At 54.4% G+C, this 18,145-nt stretch overlaps 1 protein-coding gene across 1 annotated transcript; it reads left to right on the plus strand.

The window, feature by feature from the left end:
- Window positions 1-8,683: 8,683 nt before the first annotated feature.
- CINP (cyclin dependent kinase 2 interacting protein) lies at window positions 8,684-16,633 on the plus strand. Its single transcript, XM_012926794.2, has 5 exons — window positions 8,684-8,795; window positions 10,642-10,810; window positions 12,324-12,453; window positions 15,348-15,477; window positions 16,394-16,633. The coding sequence occupies exons 1-5, from the start codon at window positions 8,789-8,791 to the stop codon at window positions 16,594-16,596; spliced, it is 639 nt and encodes a 212-aa protein (XP_012782248.2). The 5' UTR covers window positions 8,684-8,788; the 3' UTR covers window positions 16,597-16,633.
- The last annotated feature ends 1,512 nt before the right edge of the window (window positions 16,634-18,145 follow it).

Raw genomic sequence — 18,145 nt, forward strand, 5'->3', positions numbered from 1 at the left:
ATCTTTCTCCTCGTCCCCTCTCTCTCCCTCTGTAACTGCTTTTCAAGTAAATAAATAAATATCCTTAAAGATTTAAGACACAGGTTAATTAAACAGAAAGCAAACTAGGTATCATTAAGATCACTGGAACATATTAATTCAAATTCAGTTCGGGGACCAACATGACAGTTCAGTGGGTAAGTCCTCACCTTGTAAGTGTTGGGATCCCATCTGGGGGTCGGTTCGTGCCTCAGCTGCTCCACTCCCAGCCAGCTCCCTGCCTGTGCCCTAGGAAAAGCAGAGAAGGATGGCTCAAAGCCTGGGGACACTGCATCCATGTGGGAGACCCAGAAGAAGCTCCTGGCTCCGGATCGGCTCAGCTTCAGCCATTGTGGCCATCTAGGGAGTGAACCAGAGGATAGAAGAGCTTTCTCTCTCTCCCCTCTGCAAATCTGATCTGCTCCGCACCTTCCCGCAAAATTAAATAAATCTAAAAAACCAAAACCAAAAACAAGACCCACTTCAATATATTCTAATCCCAATTTACACTTTATATTATATATTATATATTATATATTATATATTATATATTATATATTATATTATATTATACAACACCATGGAGGGGTGGAGAGAATAGATATATATGCTCTTATGTTCCAGTGGCTAACAACCAGCCAGGCTGGCCGGGAACCACGGAGAAACACAGGACCACACCACTGGAGGCACGTCTGAGGGGCTCGCAGACAAGAGGGAGAGATGAGTGTAGAGGAGAGTAAGCAAGGAAGGCTTCACTGAAAACCTCCTCCCCCAGGAAGTCCTCCAGGCTGCACAGGCATAGAAGAGAGACAGGAAAGACAGTCCGCTGGCAGAAGGGCGCTCCCTCCCGAGGTATAGAAACACGCCTGTGAGCGAGCCGGCAAAGGGGTGCCTGGGAGACCATCCAGCTCCGCTCAGGGCCCAGGGAACCAGGTCTGTCGGTCAGGACAGGCCGCCTCACACAGCACGCCACTCTCTCAGTCCTTCCTGCCCACCTTGTGGAGGCGGCACTGTCTTTCACTTTCAGAAGAAGCTGCTGAGGGCCAGACATAAGGTCACGAAAACCCCTCAAGACCATCCAGCCCAGATTTGCTGCCAAGTCTTCCCATCGAGTCCTGGGCCCTCGTTCATGCCACACAGCTCTCAAGAACAGTCAACAGGCATGGGCAGACAGCAAGGAGCCACAGCTGCAGGGACATGCGAGCTCTTCCAGCCCCCAGTGGACACAACTTGGGCGCTGCACTAACACCCTCCCAGCCCCCAGGATGCGTCCTGGGTTGCCGCACAGATGGCCTCTCTGGACCGGAGGGTTTCTATTTCTTGTAAGTGACTGATTTCACAGGCCCAACCAGGGCTCTACTGCTCCCTCCACCTGCACTAATCTGTCTCTAAGTCCTCAAGGCGTGGGTCCCTATCAACGTGCTCCTCCTTCAGAGGCCTCACCTGCCACCTGCCAGTCTCTCCTCGCCCTGCTGAGCTCACCCTCACACACCCGGCTGTCTCCACGTGTCCCCTGGCCTTCTGTGGGCCACCTCTGCATGCTCACTCAGACCCACACACACTCGGCTGTCTCCACATGTCCCCTGGCCTTCTGCGGGCCACCTCTGAGTCCTCACCCCGACCCACACACACCCGGCTGTCTCCACATGTCCCCTGGCCTTCTGCGGGCCACCTCTGCATGCTCACCCAGACCTGCACACTGGCCCATAAGCCTGAGCACAGCTCACACTCACTTCACCCCCTACCCCATCCCTAGCACCCAGAAAAGCACCAAGCACGCCAGAGGGCCTCAGCAAGTTCTTGCTGAATTCAACGAACACACTAAAGGAACAGCTTGACCAGGAATCAGCATCAGATCCAAGCTGCTCTACTCTTAATCCACCTCCCTGCTAACACGCCTGGGAGAGCTACAGTGACACCGAAGCCTTGGGTCCCTGCCACCCAGCTGGGAGACACACACGCAGCTCCATTCTCCTGCCTCAGCTTGGCCCACGCCTGGCTGCTGCAGCCGTTCAGGGAGCCAGCCTGTGGGAGGAAGAGCTCTTCGCGCTGTGCCTCTCGCTCTCTGTTACTCCGCTATCCCAATAAATAAATATTTGTTTTTTAAGTTTTTGTTCATATAGCAAAGTGCAAAGAAGTAAATCAGTTTCTCAGAGTCCCACCACACTCTCCACTCCTCTGAGGCGACCGCTGCATGTGCACACCCACACAGAGCTTTTCAGTTAGTGAGTCTCCAGCATTTCCCACGTCATTAAACACCCCCTAGAACAGGACACAGAAAAACTGCAGAGGGGTCCGCGTGTGGCCTAGCATGTAAAGCCACCACCCGAGACGCCAGCAGCTCATCACAGTGCAGGTTGGTGGGCCTGTTGCTCCACTTCTAACGCAGCTCCCTGCTAATGTACCTGGGCAACCAAGGCAAGAGGCCCACGTGCCTAGGCCACCACACCAACTGGAGCACCTGGAAGAAGCTCCTGGCTCTGGTCTGGCTGGGCCTTGCTTATTGTGGCCATCTGCAGGGTAAACCACAAGATAAAGAACTTCCTCTTTCTCACTTTCACTCTGTAACTCTGACTCTCAAATAAATAAATATACCCTAAAAAACAAAACAACAGCCGGGGGTGGGGGTTCAGGGGACCTGGTGCTATGATGTAGTGGGGGCATCCCACACGGGGGCTGGTTCAAGTCGCAGCTATCCAACTTCCGATCCAGCTCCCTGCTGATGCACCGAGGAAAGCAGCAAAACACAGCCAAAGTGTTTGGGCCGCTGCACGCAAGCCTTGTGAGAGACTCAGAAAGAGCTCCAAGGTGCTGGCTCCAGACTGGCCCAGCTCTGACTGTAGAGTTTGGGGAGTGAACCAGCAAAAGGAGGATCTCTCTCTCCTTCTTCCTCTGTAATGCTGCTTTTCAAATAAATAAATAAATCTTTGTGGTCCAGCATCACAGCTTAAGCTTCTGCCTGCAGTGCTGGCATCATATGGGTTCAAATCCTAGCTGCTCCACTTCTGACCCAGCTCTGGCTCCTGGTTGCTGGACTGACCCAGCCCCTGGCTCCTGGCTCCTGGCCTGACCCAGCCCCTGGCTCCTGGCTCCTGGACGGACCCAGCCCCTGGCTCCTGGCTCCTGGACTGACCCAGCCCCTGGCTCCTGGCTCCTGGACTGACCCAGCCCCTGGCTCCTGGCTCCTGGCTCCTGGACTGACCCAGCCCCTGGCTCCTGGCTCCTGGCTCCTGGACTGACCCAGCCCCTGGCTCCTGGCTCCTGGACTGACCCAGCCCCTGGCTCCTGGCTCCTGGACTGACCCAGCCCCTGGCTCCTGGCTCCTGGCTCCTGGACTGACCCAGCCCCTGGCCCCTGGCTCCTGGACTGACCCAGCCCCTGGCTCCTGGCTCCTGGACTGACCCAGCCCCTGGCCCCTGGCTCTAGGACTGACTGAGCTCCGACTGTTGTGACCATTTGGGAGTGAACCTGTCTCTTCTTCTCTTCTCTTTAACTCTGCCTTTCAATTAAAAAAAAAAAAAAAAAAAAGATAAAAATGCCTGATGATATGGTATATGCCTCAAACATGATTTTTTAAATCAAAATGTTATTTATTATTTACTTATTTTTATTTGACAGGCTTACAGAAAAACAAGGAGAGACAGGGAGAGCTCATTCATGCACTGTTTATTTCCCAAACAACTTCAATAACTGGATCTGAGCTGACCCAAAGCTAGGAGGTTCCTTTGGGTCACCCACATGCGCTCAGGAGCCCAAAGACCTGAGCCATCAACTGCTGTTTTCAGAGGCCACAGGCAGACAGTTGTATTGGGACTGGAACAGCCAGGACTAGAAATGAGGCCTATAAGCCTGCAGCCCGAAGCTGCCATTGTAAGGTAGAGGACTACGTGTTGAGCCACCATGTCAGACCTCCAAACATGATACAGAGTGAACCAGGCTTACTGACACCACACTCGGGGGATGCAGGGTGAACCAGGCTTACTGACATCACACATGGGGGATGCAGGGTGAGCCAGGCTTACTGACACCACACTCGGGGGATGCAGGGTGAACCAGGCTTACTGACACCACACTCGGGGGATATAGGGTGAACCAGGCTTACTGACACCACACTCGGGGGATGCAGGGTGAACCAGGCTTACTGACATCACACATGGGGGATGCAGGGTGAGCCAGGCTTACTGACACCACACTCGGGGGATGCAGGGTGAACCAGGCTTACTGACACCACACTCGGGAGATGCAGGGTGAACCAGGCTTACTGACACCACACTCGGGGGATATAGGGTGAACCAGGCTTACTGACATCACACATGGGGGATACAGGGTGAACCAGGCTTACTGACATCACACTCAGGGGATGCAGGGTGAACCAAGTTCCATTGTGTCTTGTTCTCAGCTATATGGCTGCTGGCCATGCTGTCCAAGAAAGGGCTGCTGCCCCAACCTCTCCCAAGGAGCTTCACAGCTGCCCCTTGGCTCCCTAACACCCACCCCTAGCACAAGCCACTATCCCAATTCACCTGCCTGCCCTTCAGCTCCCTCCCACCTGTCCCTCTCCTTAACACACTCTTCCTCAGGGTCCAGCCCAGGCGTCACTGGCTAGGAAAGCCTTGGGGCTCTGGCCTGGGCACCCTGCCCACGGGGTGCAGCACACATTCCTCTCCTGTCTCGGGCAGGCATATGTCTGTTTTCTGTTGCTCTATCTGAAGCCTGCAGCCCGAAGGAAGGACTGTCCCTCACAGTTCCGGAGACCATGATTCAGCAGCCTTCCTGGTTGCCATGGGGACTCCCTGCACAGTCCCAAGGTGGTGAGACTATCTTTATACCAAGTCATTGATGCAATCCTGGAGTGGTCCCCAAACAACCTTCTCTAACCCTAGCACCTCCCAAGGCCTCAACCCCAAATAGCACCAACAGGACCTTTGGGGACTAAGTTTCCAATACGCATCTTGGGGACATACCAAACCATGGCAACCCACTTTTTAAAAAAATAAGAATTTTTATAAAGATGTATTTATTTTTATTTGAAATTCAGATTTAGATAGGTCTTCACCACTGGTTCACTCTTCAAATGCTGGGCCTGTATGGAGCCAGGAGCATCTTCCCAGCCTCCCATGTGGGTGCAGGGACCAAAGGCCTGGAGCCATACACTGCTGCTTTCCCAGGCACAGGGCCAGGGAACCGGACAGAAGTAAAACAGCTGGGATTCAAACTGGTGCCCATAAGGGATGCCAGCATCGCAGGTGAACACCTGGCTTACTGTTCCATGGCCCTGGCCCAGGCAGCATTCTGCTCTGCTCTGGCTGACAGCATCTCCCAGGAAACAAGTGTCAGCCCGTGCTGCTGCTTCCTTAAAGAGGCTTCAACTTTGCTCTGTCAAACCGTCACACTCAGCTTTCAGAAACCCACTTGCTGGGCAGGCTGCTCGTCATAGCAGCGGCTCTGAGATTGCAGTCGGTCGCTGGAGGGTCCGGGGTCCCAGCTCCAAGCTGCTAGTGCTCTGAGGTGCACAGCTCGGACTGGGCGTGAGTGTCTGCAGGGCTCAGGCTCCGAGTGCCAAGAACCACTGCCTGGGTCCAAGGAGCAGCCCTCTTTAAATAAACCCTAAAACTTTCCAATTTAAAAAAATCCTAAAACTTTTCAATTAAAAACATCTTAAAAAAGATTTATTTATTTTTTATTGGAAAGGCAGATTTACAGAGACAAGGAGAGACAAAGATCCTCCATCTGCTGGTTCACTCCCCAAGTGGCTGCAATGGCAGGAGCTGGACTGAGCCAAAGCCAGGAGCTTCTTCCAGGTCTCCAACGTGGGCACAGGGCCCCCAAGGCTTGGGCCATCTTCCACTGCCCTCCCAGGCCACAAGCAGGGACCTGGATGGGAAGTGCAGCATCTGGGACACAAATTGGCATCCATATGATCCCTGCCCATGCAAGGTGAGGACTTTATCCATTAGGTTACTGTGCCAGGCCCAAGCAGTATGTTGTTGGCAGAAAGTCCCAGGAGAGGCTGGGGAGACAGCGTAGCAGTTCCTCAGAACAGTTCCCACTAGACCAGCATCTCCACTCTTCAGAATATAACCCTGTTCATACAAACAGCACCACTCCACAGCAGCCAGAAGGGAGACAGCTGCACAACACAACACTGTTCTGCAGTGAGAAGGAACGAAATACCAATTCATGCTACCATACAATGAACCTTGAGTACATTATGCTAAGTGAAAAAAGCCTGCACGAAAGACTACCTATTTATGATCCCATTTCCATGAGTGTCCAAGCTAGAGAGGAAAGAATGGCAGAGGCTGCTAAGGCTGGGAAAGCCGCTGGGGAGGAACCGCGAGGCACGCTGCTTTTGGGGATGAAGAAAGAGCTCTAAAAGTCATTACAGTGAAGCTTGTGTAACTACAGAGATTCTAGAAACCACTGAAGGAACACATTCCGTAGACAGATCATACTTACATGGTATTGTATCTCAATAAAGCTGTTGGTCTCTCCCTCAAGGGAAAAAAAAAAAAAAAAAAAAACCATAGCAGGCTTCAAGGAGAAATTAGACCATAGCACCCAACCTACTCAAAATTCTTCAGCAGCACCTAAGTACTCCAGAACAAACTCAAATAGCTGACCGGACACGGTCTGCACACAGCCTCCCAGAGGCTTACCCTTCCCAGTCTACAACCACAGCCCCTCTCCCGACTCCAGCCCACCACAGCCTCTCTCCCGACTCCAAACCACCACAGCCCCTCTCCCGACTCCAGCCCACCACAGCCCCTCCCCCGAATCCAGCCCACCACAGCCCCTCTCCCGACTCCAGCCCACCACAGCCCCTCTCCCGACTCCAGCCCACCACAGCCCCTCCCCCGACTCCAGCCCACCACAGCCCCTCTCCCGACTCCAGCCCACCACAGCCCCTCTCCCGACTCCAAACCACCACAGCCCCTCCCCCGACTCCAGCTCATCCACCAAGGTGTCCTCCCTTGGTTTCCCCAACCGAGCCTCCCCCCCAGGATGACTGGCCCGCCTGCCGGTCCGGCCTGCGGCCATCGGCACAGGAGGTCTTCCGCAGCCAGAGCCAGTAGCAGGAAGCACATATCTCATTTCTCTCCCGTGGGTTCTCCCCATCCCACAAGCTGCGACATTGACTAACAGCTTCAAACATCAGCAAGTCTCAATGCAAATTTCCAAACCAACAATGCTTCCTCCATTGTATTTTCCACCAGGGGTTGCTCACATGCACTGAGCCACCACTTGCCTGCAGCCCATCTCAGAGCACCAGTTCGAGTCCCAGTCACTGCACTTTTGATGCAGCTTCCTGCTAACGCATTCTGCGAGGCAGCAGACAATGGCCCAAGGTTTGGGAGACCTGAAGCCCACATGGCAGATACAGACAGCGTCCCAGCTTCCAAGTGTTGCGATCACTGGGGAACAAACCAGCAGACAGAAGATCCATCCCTCTCCCTCCCTGTGACATTCCTTTTGAGGCCCTGACACCTCCGTTTCCTGGCAGGCGACAGCTGTCAGTGCCACCTGCGAACACAGCTGCCACCTTGCTGGGCCCAAGCCTATTACCTACATCAACCACGTAGCAGAAGAGTGACCCCGACGGATTACAGATCCTCTCCTAAATCCCAGGCACCACCATTAGTATCCTGGCTGTGCAGGCCAATTTCCAAGCATGCCTGCCAATTCTTTACAGCAGAACACGCTGGGGATGGAGAGTGGTCATTTTTGGCCCCGACGAATTCGAGCAGTCTCCCTCCTCCCTCGTGACCGGCTGGCCACAGCGCTCAGTACCCACATGGCACTGCAGGCTGCGGTGCCAGGGTGTGCACCTAACTCCTCCTGGGCACTTCCTGCTCCCAGACCCGGCTCAGCCGCCCCAGCACAGCAGGCCCTCCTCCCTCTCCCAGCCGCGGCCCGGTCTCCAGCTCCAGGGGTGGACTTCTAGTCTCTGCCCACAGCCTGGTGGTGCTGAAACACTAACGGCAACCACAGTACAACCCATGCTCAACACGTATTTGTGGCATTAAATCTGGCAATCCCCTACACTCCACAGCAGCCCTCCAAGCGCTCGGCCACTGCCCCTGCTCCCAACAAGCTCTCCGTGAAGGCTGGCTTCCTTCGCCATCTTCCCAGCCAACGACCTGCTCAGCAAGCACCCCTGGGATGCAAGCCAGCTCCCAGCGCAGGTGCAGGCCACAGCGGAGCGACCCGGCAGCTTTTCATTCCCGAATCCGGCCCGCGGGCCCGGGATCCCACGGCCCTGGGCGGCCAGCGCGCCCCGAGCCGGAGGTCCACCTCACGCAGCACGGTGGCCTCGGCCCGAGCCCGGCTCCACACGCCCTCCCTCCCGGCTGCCGGGGAAGCCCTCCCCGACCGACCGTCACCTGCTGGCTGAGCCCCTCAAGACGCCGACATGGAGCTGAGGGACCGGCCAGACGCGACGTCAGTCCTGTGACGGGCGCAGGTCGCCGGGGCCGGGAGACCCTGAGGCGCTGAGGCGAGGGACGGAGGGCCTGGCGCCCCGGGAGCCGCCCGTGCCGGAGCCGCCGCACTCGGCTGCCGCCGCTCCGCTCACCCAACCCGCGGGGCCGGAGCAGCCGGGGATGGCGTCCCGGCCGCGGTGGCTGCCGGGAGCCGTTCCCTGGGCAACGGGGTCGACCCCGGCGAGGGGCAGCGCGCTCCTCCGGGAGGGCTAGAGCGGCCGAGCCGCGAAGCGCAGCCGCGAGCGCAGCGGCCGGAAGTGACGTCATGGCGGAGGCCTGCGGGCGGCATGGCAGGTGCGTGAGCGGGCTGGCTTTCCTAGGCCGGGAGCCTTGGGTACCGGTGCTCCAGCGGCGGAAGGACGTGTGTTGGTGCTTTGTGCGGAAGGTGTGCGGAGACGTGGTGCAGTCCTGGCGGTGACCGGCCCGGGGGTGCGGGAGACGCTGTGGGAGCCGTCCCTTCACCGCACTCCTCGGGAAGGTCAGGTGCTAGCTGCCCCACCCACGGGCTGCGCTGCCATCCGTGCCACTTTGTTCCCACACTAGACCTCTGCTGGCGGCTTGGTTTTACCCACTTCAGACGCCTGGAGGGTGGGTACACTAACACGTGACGCCACGATCTGAGCTGACCTTTAACCACTGTCTGCCTCCCCTTTGGAAAGTAAATTCCAGAATCAGGACTTCCTTCTTGTCCTGTTGTAGGCAGTCAGCAAGTAGGCTTTTGAATATGATGAAAAATGGAGTTCTAGGGCCCAGCGCCGTGGCCTAGCGGCCCCGGGATCCCATATGGCTGCTGGTTCTATCCCGGCAGCTCCACTTCCCATGCAGCTCCCTGCTTGTGGCCTGGGAAAGCAGTCGAGGACGGCCCAAAGCCTTGGGACCCTGCACCCGCGTGGGAGACCTGGAGGAAGTTCCTGGCTCCTGGCTTCGGATCGATCCAGTTCTGGCCGTTGCGCTCACTTGGGGAGTGAATCATTGGATGAAGATCTTCCTCTCTGTATCTCTGACTTTGTAATTAAAATAAATAAATCTTTAAAAAGAAAAAAAGAAAGAAAATGGGGTTCTAAAGGATGTTAGGACTTGGCCAGGCCAGTGGGGATGCAGTGACAGTATGTAGCTTGTCCAGAGCCGTCAGCGGGGCATGCAGAACAGGAGGGATTGGGGCTGCAGAGGCGATGGCCAAGGCCTTTGTGCTAGCAGGTGGCAGAGACTTGCCGCGGCCACGCCCTCACAGGGACCCTGTGTAGCAGATCGTTTTTATTTATTTTTTTAATAAAGAAGTGGTCCTTTTTTTTTAACTTATTTATTTTTATTACAAAGTCAGATATACAGAGAGGAGAGACAGAGGAAGATCTTCCATCCAATGATTCACTCCCCAAGTGAGCGCAACGGCCAGTGTTGTGCCGATCCGAAGCCGGGAACCTGGAACCTCTTCCGGGTCTCCCACGCGGGTGCAGGGTCCCAATGCATTGGGCCATCCTCGACTGCTTTCCCAGGCCACAAGCAGGGAGCTGGATGGGAAGTGGAGCTGCCGGGATTAGAACCGGCGCCCATATGGGATCCGGGGGCGTTCAAGACGAGGACTTTAGCTGCTAGATCACGCTGCCGGGCCCCAAATCGTTTGTAAATCCTCACTTCACAGGTAAGGACACTGAGGCTCCCAGCAATTGTCCCATTTGCCCAGGTTTGGGGGTTCAGAGTCGAAAGGTTTATTTCTTCATCTTCTAAGTGAGAGTTACAGGGAAAGATAGGCAGACCTTCATCGTTCCCTCACCGGCCGCAGCAGCCAGGGCAACGTCCGGTTGGTGCTATCCTGAACTCCCACATGGGCGGTGACGGGCTCAAGTCCCTGGGGAGCCAGGTTGGACTTGGAGCAGCCAGGACGCAGGTAGCATTGGGTGGGGCTGCTGGGGTTCCAGGCAGTGGCTGTGGTGTGTCCTTGTGCGCTCAGAGCACTCTGTCGGGGTTATGCTGCCACAGCTACGGGGTTCCCTTGTCTGCCTCCATTCAGTCACATGGCCTGCTTGGTGTCATGGTTCAGTGGTCTTACTGTAGGGAGTGAGAAGGACATTTGTGCTCAGCCATGATTCCCCTAACCACCTCCCCGCCTCCAGTAATTGTGTCTGTTCCCACTGTCTGTCAGCAAAGACACCTGACATCACAACCCCCAGGAAGCCTGTCTTATCGGTCAGCGCGAGGAAGCTGAAAGACAATGCAGCCGACTGGCACAACTTGATCCTGAAATGGGAAAGCCTCAGTGACGCTGGCTTTGCCACCGCCAGCAGCATCGCCAACCTGAGACTCGGCTTGCTGTGAGTATGGACGGGGGCCCCAGGCTCAAAGGGCAGGTCGCCTGGGAGTCCTTCAGGGTGGCAGTGGACCATGTGAGTGCAAGAACAAACATTAAGTGAAGACAATGCCTCCTGCAGGAAGCACTGTGTGTTGTAGCTTTTTTTTTTTAGAAAGATTTATTTATTTTATTACAAAGTCAGATATATAGAGAGGAGGAGAGACAGAGAGGAAGATCTTCCATCTGATGATTCACTCCCCAAGTGACCGCAAAGGCCAATGCTATGCCGATCCTAAGCCGGGAACCTGGAACCTCTTCCAGGTCTCCCACGCGGGTGCAGGGTCCCAAGGCTTTGGGCCGTCCTCGACTGCTTTCCCAGGCCACAGACAGGGAGCTGGGAGGGAAGTGGAGCTGCCGGGATTAGAACCGGCGCCCATATGGGATCTCGGGGCATTCAAGGCGAGGACTTTAGCCGCTAGGCCATGCCGCCGGGCCCGTGTTGTAGCTTTTACATGCCACAACCTACCGGACTCGGTGGCTGAGTGTGAAACAGATGGTGCCCCTCCCCCGTGACCCTGGAGTCCTCCAGGGAGAGCTCTGTCGGGTGGCAGGTCCAGGGACCTGCAACTGTCTCAGTCGTGAGAAACCTGTAGAGGCCGTGCTGCTTCGGATGGGAGGGTTTGTTTAGTAAACACAGGCAAGGGTACTTTAGAAAGTTCGTGGAAAATGGAAATGATAGATGAGTTTATTGTGGTGTCCACTCATACCTTTCGCATGTTCCATTTTCCCTGGGCTTTCATTGGGGCCCTCACACCAAGGTAGCCTCCAGCTTGCCACTCTCCGCAGCGGGGCCTCGTGCTGGCTTGCCCCACAGGCCATGCTGCCCTGGAGCGCCCTCAGACACAGGCACTTTCAGCCCTCTGCTGCTTCTGCCAGGTGAGACAGACCGCTTGGCAGCTTTCAAGAAGCGGCTCCACCCGCCAACAGGTGTTCCCGATGCTCTCTGTCCTGTGCCAACGCTGAGATGTATTCCCTGTGCGAGGGGTCAGATGGATGTCACAGCCTGAAAGACCTCGTTCCAAATTGTTCTTTGAACAAATGATCCATGGCCTGTTCACCTTGGCTATCCCACGCTGTACCCTCCACGAAGGATGGCACGTGGCTAGTTAGCTGACTTACTCAGTGTGCCAGTGGCTGATTGACCAGTAGATGGACTCACGTGGGCAGGATGAAGCCATCTGTGACAGGAAAGAGCAATGCTTCTGCAAGTCTTTGATGAATCATGTGTATGTTGAGTTCCCTCGGATTTATTGTCACAAATGAAGTGAGTTTAGAATTCGTAGTGCAGGGTGAGCATTTGGCACAGTGGTTGTACCTGCGCACCATACCAGAAGGGCTGGCTTCAACTCCTGCCTCTGCTTACAGCTCCAGCTTCCTGCTAATGCTTGTCCTGGTGGCAGCACACAGTGGCTTTCAAATAGAAACATGAAAACACACAAGTAAGGCGTATCTTTTGTGCTCCTTTTTTTGTCCAGCAATAAAGATAAGGCAGAACTGGAGAGCAGCAGCCCAGCATGGAGTGAGGCTGAAGACAAGGTGCATGTGGAACATAACAAGGAACTTGAGAGCCTCTGTGAGGACCTACAAGCTACCCTGGATGGCTTGGTAAGCTCTGAAGGCACTCCTCCCCTGCGCTCCCTGTCACTGACCCCGAGGACATCCCTGGTATGCGTGCGGTCGTAGGGGCATCGCATGCGAGGGGCCTCTGTGCGGCCCCTGCTCCCCTGCCCGCCTCACTGATCCACCGGCTCCACTCTCTCCCTCCGGCGCCCGCATCATTGGTGTCAGTCTGGACTCGGGTGTCTCTCTGACTGGGCTGTCATCCAGTGCTGTGCACTGTGTTCATCAAATTACTGCTGCTCAGTTAGCGTGGCTCTCTGCTGGCTGTGCTGTCACCCCCGGGAATCCATGGGGATTGCTTTTGGGGCCCCCTTTGTTACCAAAATTCCATGATGCCCAAGACCCATAGACAAAATGGTGTGGGATTGGCACATCCCTCAAGCTTGAACTTATTTCTAAATGGTTTCCAGTGGCTACTGCAATGTAAATACTGAGTAAATTGTTGTCACATTATCTTGTCAGGAAATATGGGGGGGAAATCTACACATGTTCAGTTTTTTGGAACACTTTTTTTTTTTTTAGATTTATTTTTATTGCAAAGTCAGATATACACACAGGAGGAGAGACAGAGAGGAAGATCTTCTGTCCAATGATTCACTCCCCAAGTGACCACAATGGTCAGAGTTGGACCAGTCCGAAGCCAGGAGCCAGGAACCTCTTCCAGGTCTCCCACGCGGGTACAAGGTCCCAAGGCTTTGGGCCGTTCTCGACTGCTTTCCCAGGCCACATGCAGGGAGCTGGATGGGAAATGGAGCTGCCGGGATTAGAACCAGTGCCCATATGGGATCCCGGGACGTTCAAGGCAAAGACTTTAGCCACCAGCCTACCTCACCAGGCCCTTATCCTATTTATTTTGACATCTCCCTACCTTCTGGCATTGAAAGATGCTCAGAGCTTGTCTCTTGTGCTTCTTGCCTTAACCACAGAATTGGCCATTTCTCTAAGGAGCTCTGGTTCCTTTCATTGGTAAATATGGTCAGAAACTAAGGTCTGGAGGCTGACACTGTGGCTCACATGCTAATCCTCCACCCTGGGGCATCAGCATCACATAGAGGTGCCAGTTCAAATCCCGGCTGCTGCAGTTCGCTTCCAGCCTGTGGCATTGGAAAGCAGTGGAGGATGGCCCAGCGTGTTGGGACCCTGCACTTGTGTGGAAGATGCAGAAGAAGTTCCTGGCTCCTGGCTTCAGTTCAGTTCAGCTCTGACTATTGCAGCCACTTGCAGAACGAACCAGTGGACGGAAGATATTTCTCTGTGTCTCTTCTCTCTAAATATGCCTTCCAAATAAAAATAAATGAATCTTTTTAAAAAAATTGAAAACAAACAAAAAAAGAAACCAAGATCTGTGTGCTAGTGTCAGGGTCAACGTTTTCTGCCTTAGTGAGTTGATTCTGTTTTCAAATGGCTTGTGAATAAGTTCTCATTTCAAACCTAAAGTTGTGTTGGCAGGTGTTTGGTGTCATGGTGAGGACACTCCTCAGGATGCTTGCTTCCTGTGTCAAAGTGCTCGAGTTCTGGTCCCAGCTCTGCTCAGTTACTGGGTCGTCTGCCACCCACACGAGGGCCTGGACTGAGTTTGCGGTTCCTGGCTCAGCCCTGGCTGCTGCTGGCCTTTGGGGAGTGAGACAGCCAATAATAGTAGATCTCTTGTCTATCCACCTTTCAAATAAAATAAAACAAAGAAGTAAAAGTTGCTATGTGGAGGTCCTGATACTGGTTCTGTTTCCTGTAGCCTTCAGAGGGGATGGCTTGGACTCCTCTGGGGTCTGCTGCCCTCTCCCCTTAAGGTGGCCTGATGTCTGCCTGATGCTCTCCGTTGGCTGAGGGAGGGGACCACCCAGTCAGCACGGCTGTCCAGGCACTCAGTCCACCGCACCACAGGTGCAGCTGGGTCCTCACTGGCCCACAGCCGGTGACCAGGCCTCCAGGGTTTCCTTTATGTGCCGGTCTTTGCAGGTGTTTCTTACAGTGGGAGGCCTCAGGGAACTGCTGCAGGATACTGAGGCAGAGCGCCAGGTGTGCAAAGATTCAGGGGCTTACCCCCTCCCCAGCTCGCCCTTGAACTATCTGCCCAGCTGGAGAAAGGAAGTGCTGAGTCCTACCTCTTGGGGTTGGACCAATGAAATATCGAACCTAAAAAGGTTTTGAAAAGGAATAAAGTCCTCTAAAAATCAATGTTGGCTAAACTTAGTGCTGCCGCTTCTGACGTGGTTGGCGTATGGCTGGAAGCTCCAGGTGCCGAGAATGGAGATTCTGATGATCTGTGTTTATTCCTAACTTCCTCCCTGACCGGAAGTCAGCTGGATCTAGAAGTTTGGAATTCGGTCTGCATAGACCTGTGCTGCTCCAATCTGAAATCCCAGTTCCATTCTTTGCTTTGTTTAAGAAGCCCTTACAACCCTCTAGCTGGGAGCTGGGTTTCGTGGACACTTCTGTCTGCCCCTCCTCCCGGAACACAGGCACCTGCTTGGACTTGCCCTGTGTGCCCAGGTATGCAGTGCGGCCAACTTCAGCGAGCTACGCAGGCAGTGTGGTCTGGAGGCCCAGGACTGGGCATCATGCACTGGGGCTGGGCCAGTGACAGGCTCCCATCATTTCCTTCCAGGACTGCCTTTCATTGCTGGGCATAGTCAGGCCAAAGCCAGGAGCCAGGAGATTCCTCTTAGTTTCCTACATGGGTGGCAGAGGCCCAATGACTTGGGCCAGCCTCTGCTGCCTTCCCAGGCACATTAGCAGGCAGCTGGATTGAAGTAGAGCAGCCAGGACTCGGACTTGTGTGCTCATGGGATGCTCACATTGCAGGATGAGGCGCTGCATACTACCTCACAACACTGGCCCCTCAAATAATATTCTTATATTTCAAATTAATATCTTTTCAGACCAAAGTACAGATGAAAATGGAAAAGTTGTCTTCAACTACCAAAGGAATTTGTGAACTAGAAAATTACCATTATGGGGATCAGAGTCAGCGGCCTCCTCTGTTTCACACATGGCCAACAGCCCATTTCTGTGAGTTGTGCTTTGTCGGTTTGTAGCAGGGCAGTGTTTAGCTCGGTTGGATTCAGTATGTTAAAAGGCTGACAGGGTTTTGAGGTTCGGAGTCTGTTGGGAGGAAGGGATCAGGCATCTTAAAATGGGCATTTCCTCTGGGTTTTGTCACCTCTTCAGCCCAGATCGTTAAGAAAAGACTGGATGGGGCTCGGCAGCGTGGCCTAGTGGCTAAGGTCCTTGCCTTGATCCCATATGGCTGCTGGTTCTAATCCCGGTGGCTCCACTTCCTCTCTGTCTCTCCTCCTCTCAGTATATCTGACTTTGTAATGGAAATAAAATAAATCTTTAAAAAAAAAAAAAAGAAAAAGAAAAAAAAAAAAAAGAAAAGACTGGATGAACCAGTGGTCATTGGCCTTTAGACCCCGCCCCGGGTAGAGTGTCCTTCCTGCTCTGGGGAAGCAGAGTCATTTACTTGGTTTCATTTTTGCTCCTGTTGCAATCACAAAATAAATTGAGGTCACAGTGGTCGACTTCAGGGAAGAGGCACTAGGAAAAATGAAACTTGCTACTCACAGCTCTAAGAGACATTTCACAAAAACAGCTCCTTGAATGCAAAGAAGGGCTTGGCTGCTTGCCCCTCTTGGTGTTGATTAGCGAAGGCACCTCGGTAAGGCTGCACAGGGCTCAGTCTCCCCGTGCAGTGAGTGCCCTGAGTTCCTGTGAGGGGAGTCCCCACGTGGTGCTGTCCGCGTGAGGGGAGTCCCCGCGTGGTGCTGTCCATGTGAGGGGAGTCTGTGCTATGGTGATACGATCACTTTCCACAGGACTCCCAGCTACCCCTTCCTCACCCCTGTGCCGTTGCTAGCGGCACACGGTTGCTGGGGAGGGGCTCCAGGTACATCTGGCTGCTCAGGCCTGCCTCCGTTGCTTTCAGACGAAGTCTCCCGCAGGCTGGCTGACATGTACAGGCAGGAGCTGCTCCTGAAGCGCACCGTGGCAGAGGAGCTGGCGCACACCGCCGACCGTGACCTCTCCCTGAGCTACTTGTCCATGTGGCTGCACCAGCCCTACGTGGAGAGGGACAGCAAACTGCATCTGGAAAGCATGCTGCTTGAAACGGGGCACCGAGCACTGTGACCTCCCGGCACGGTGGCGTGGTGTCAGTGAACGCCCCTCCAGGCCTGGGTACAGCCTGCCCACGCCCCGCGACTGTGGGGCAGCACCTCCCTGCTTTCCTCTGTGTGCCTTCCTGGGAACCTGTCACATGTGAGTGCTTCCAAGTTCCTAAACAGAATGCCTGGCCTGGTTGTGTAAGACTTCTGTTACATATTACATGTGTATAGCAAATCCCTGGTTTCATATTTTCATCTTATATTTATCTGCTGTATTCCTTATTGTCTCATGACACTGTGAGTTTTGCTATTACGACATAACAGAGTTGGGGGCTGGGTTAACCCACAGGTGTCCCACGTGAGTGCTGGTTTGAGTCCCAGCTGCTCTGCTTCTGAAGCGTCGCCCTGCTCACATGCCTGGGGAAGCAGCACAAGATGGCCCAGGTAGTTGGTATGTGGGAGACCCAGGTGGAGTTCCGGGCTCGTGGCTTGAGCCCGGCCCAGGCCTGGCCTGAGCTGCCATCTGGGGAGTGAACCCGCCATTGGAAGATCCCTCTTTCTCTGACATCCCTTCTGTCAAACAAATGTTTTACCCATAATGAATAGTTTTTCATTGTCCTGTTTAACTTTTCCACATTTAGCCTGTAAGTATCACTTAGGGGGCAAGCATTTGGTGTAGTGGTTAAGTTTACTACTTGGAACGCTCACATCCCATATTGGGGTGCTTGGTTCAAGTAGCCGTGACCCAGCTTCCTGCTAATGCTCCTGGGCAGGCAGCAAGCAATGGGCCAAATACTTGGGCCCCTGCCACCCCTGAGGAAGGACAGGCGAGAGCTGGCTCCTGGTCTCAACTTGGTCAGCCTTGGTTGTGCCAGCATTTGGGTAGTCAGCCCACAGGTTGAACATAGCTCTCTCACCCCATCACATCCTCTTTCAAATCTTTAAGAGAATCATGAACCGCATTTGAAAGGTGGCTGTCCTGGCCCATTGTGTACCCCATGTGGCCACCAATTAGGAAGAGCTGCCTGAGCAAGAAACACCGCCGTTGCCCTAGGCTGCCGAGGTGTGAGTGCTGTTCCTATAGGAAGTTTCCTGTGTATGTGTGTAATAAGCAGAGTGTTCCAACTGTCTGGATTTGGGAACTCGGCACATGTATGGCTCAGGGCTCCCCAAAGCAGGGCCTGAGTCCCACCCAGCGATGTCAGCTCTGTGCCTGGCACCCAGCAGCACCTGACACGCACATGTCCCCTGAATGGGCTTTCTGTTGTCAGAACTACTGTTCTCTCTACTCTGCACAGTGGGCCAGCTGTGGGTACATCGGCCAAGCTCACCGCCATCCCCAGCGGCACAGACAATAGTGCAATCCTGGTGTGCAACACGGGAAGGGAATGCTTGTGCCTGAGAGCCATGTCTGGGCCCAGAAGTTGGCCCCCTGCTGACGGGCCTCTTGTGTCACGCTCAAGGAAGAAGCTCCTGGTGGGTTAACTGGGCTGCTGAGTCCAGAGGACCACCTCAGCCTCTCCTGGCCACTCCTGTGCTGCCTGCAGGCCCACCAGCAAAACACAGGGCTCCCT

The sequence above is a fragment of the Ochotona princeps genome, chromosome 26 (genome assembly GCF_030435755.1).
Source record: "Ochotona princeps isolate mOchPri1 chromosome 26, mOchPri1.hap1, whole genome shotgun sequence".
Classification (NCBI taxonomy): Eukaryota; Metazoa; Chordata; class Mammalia; order Lagomorpha; family Ochotonidae; genus Ochotona; species Ochotona princeps.

Bases quoted from the DNA above. Each gene is read 5' to 3' on its own strand.
- CINP (XM_012926794.2), top strand. The intron at 10,811-12,323 runs GTGAGTATGGAC...TTTTTTGTCCAG, and splicing joins AACCTGAGACTCGGCTTGCT to CAATAAAGATAAGGCAGAAC. The intron at 12,454-15,347 runs GTAAGCTCTGAA...ATATCTTTTCAG, and splicing joins AAGCTACCCTGGATGGCTTG to ACCAAAGTACAGATGAAAAT.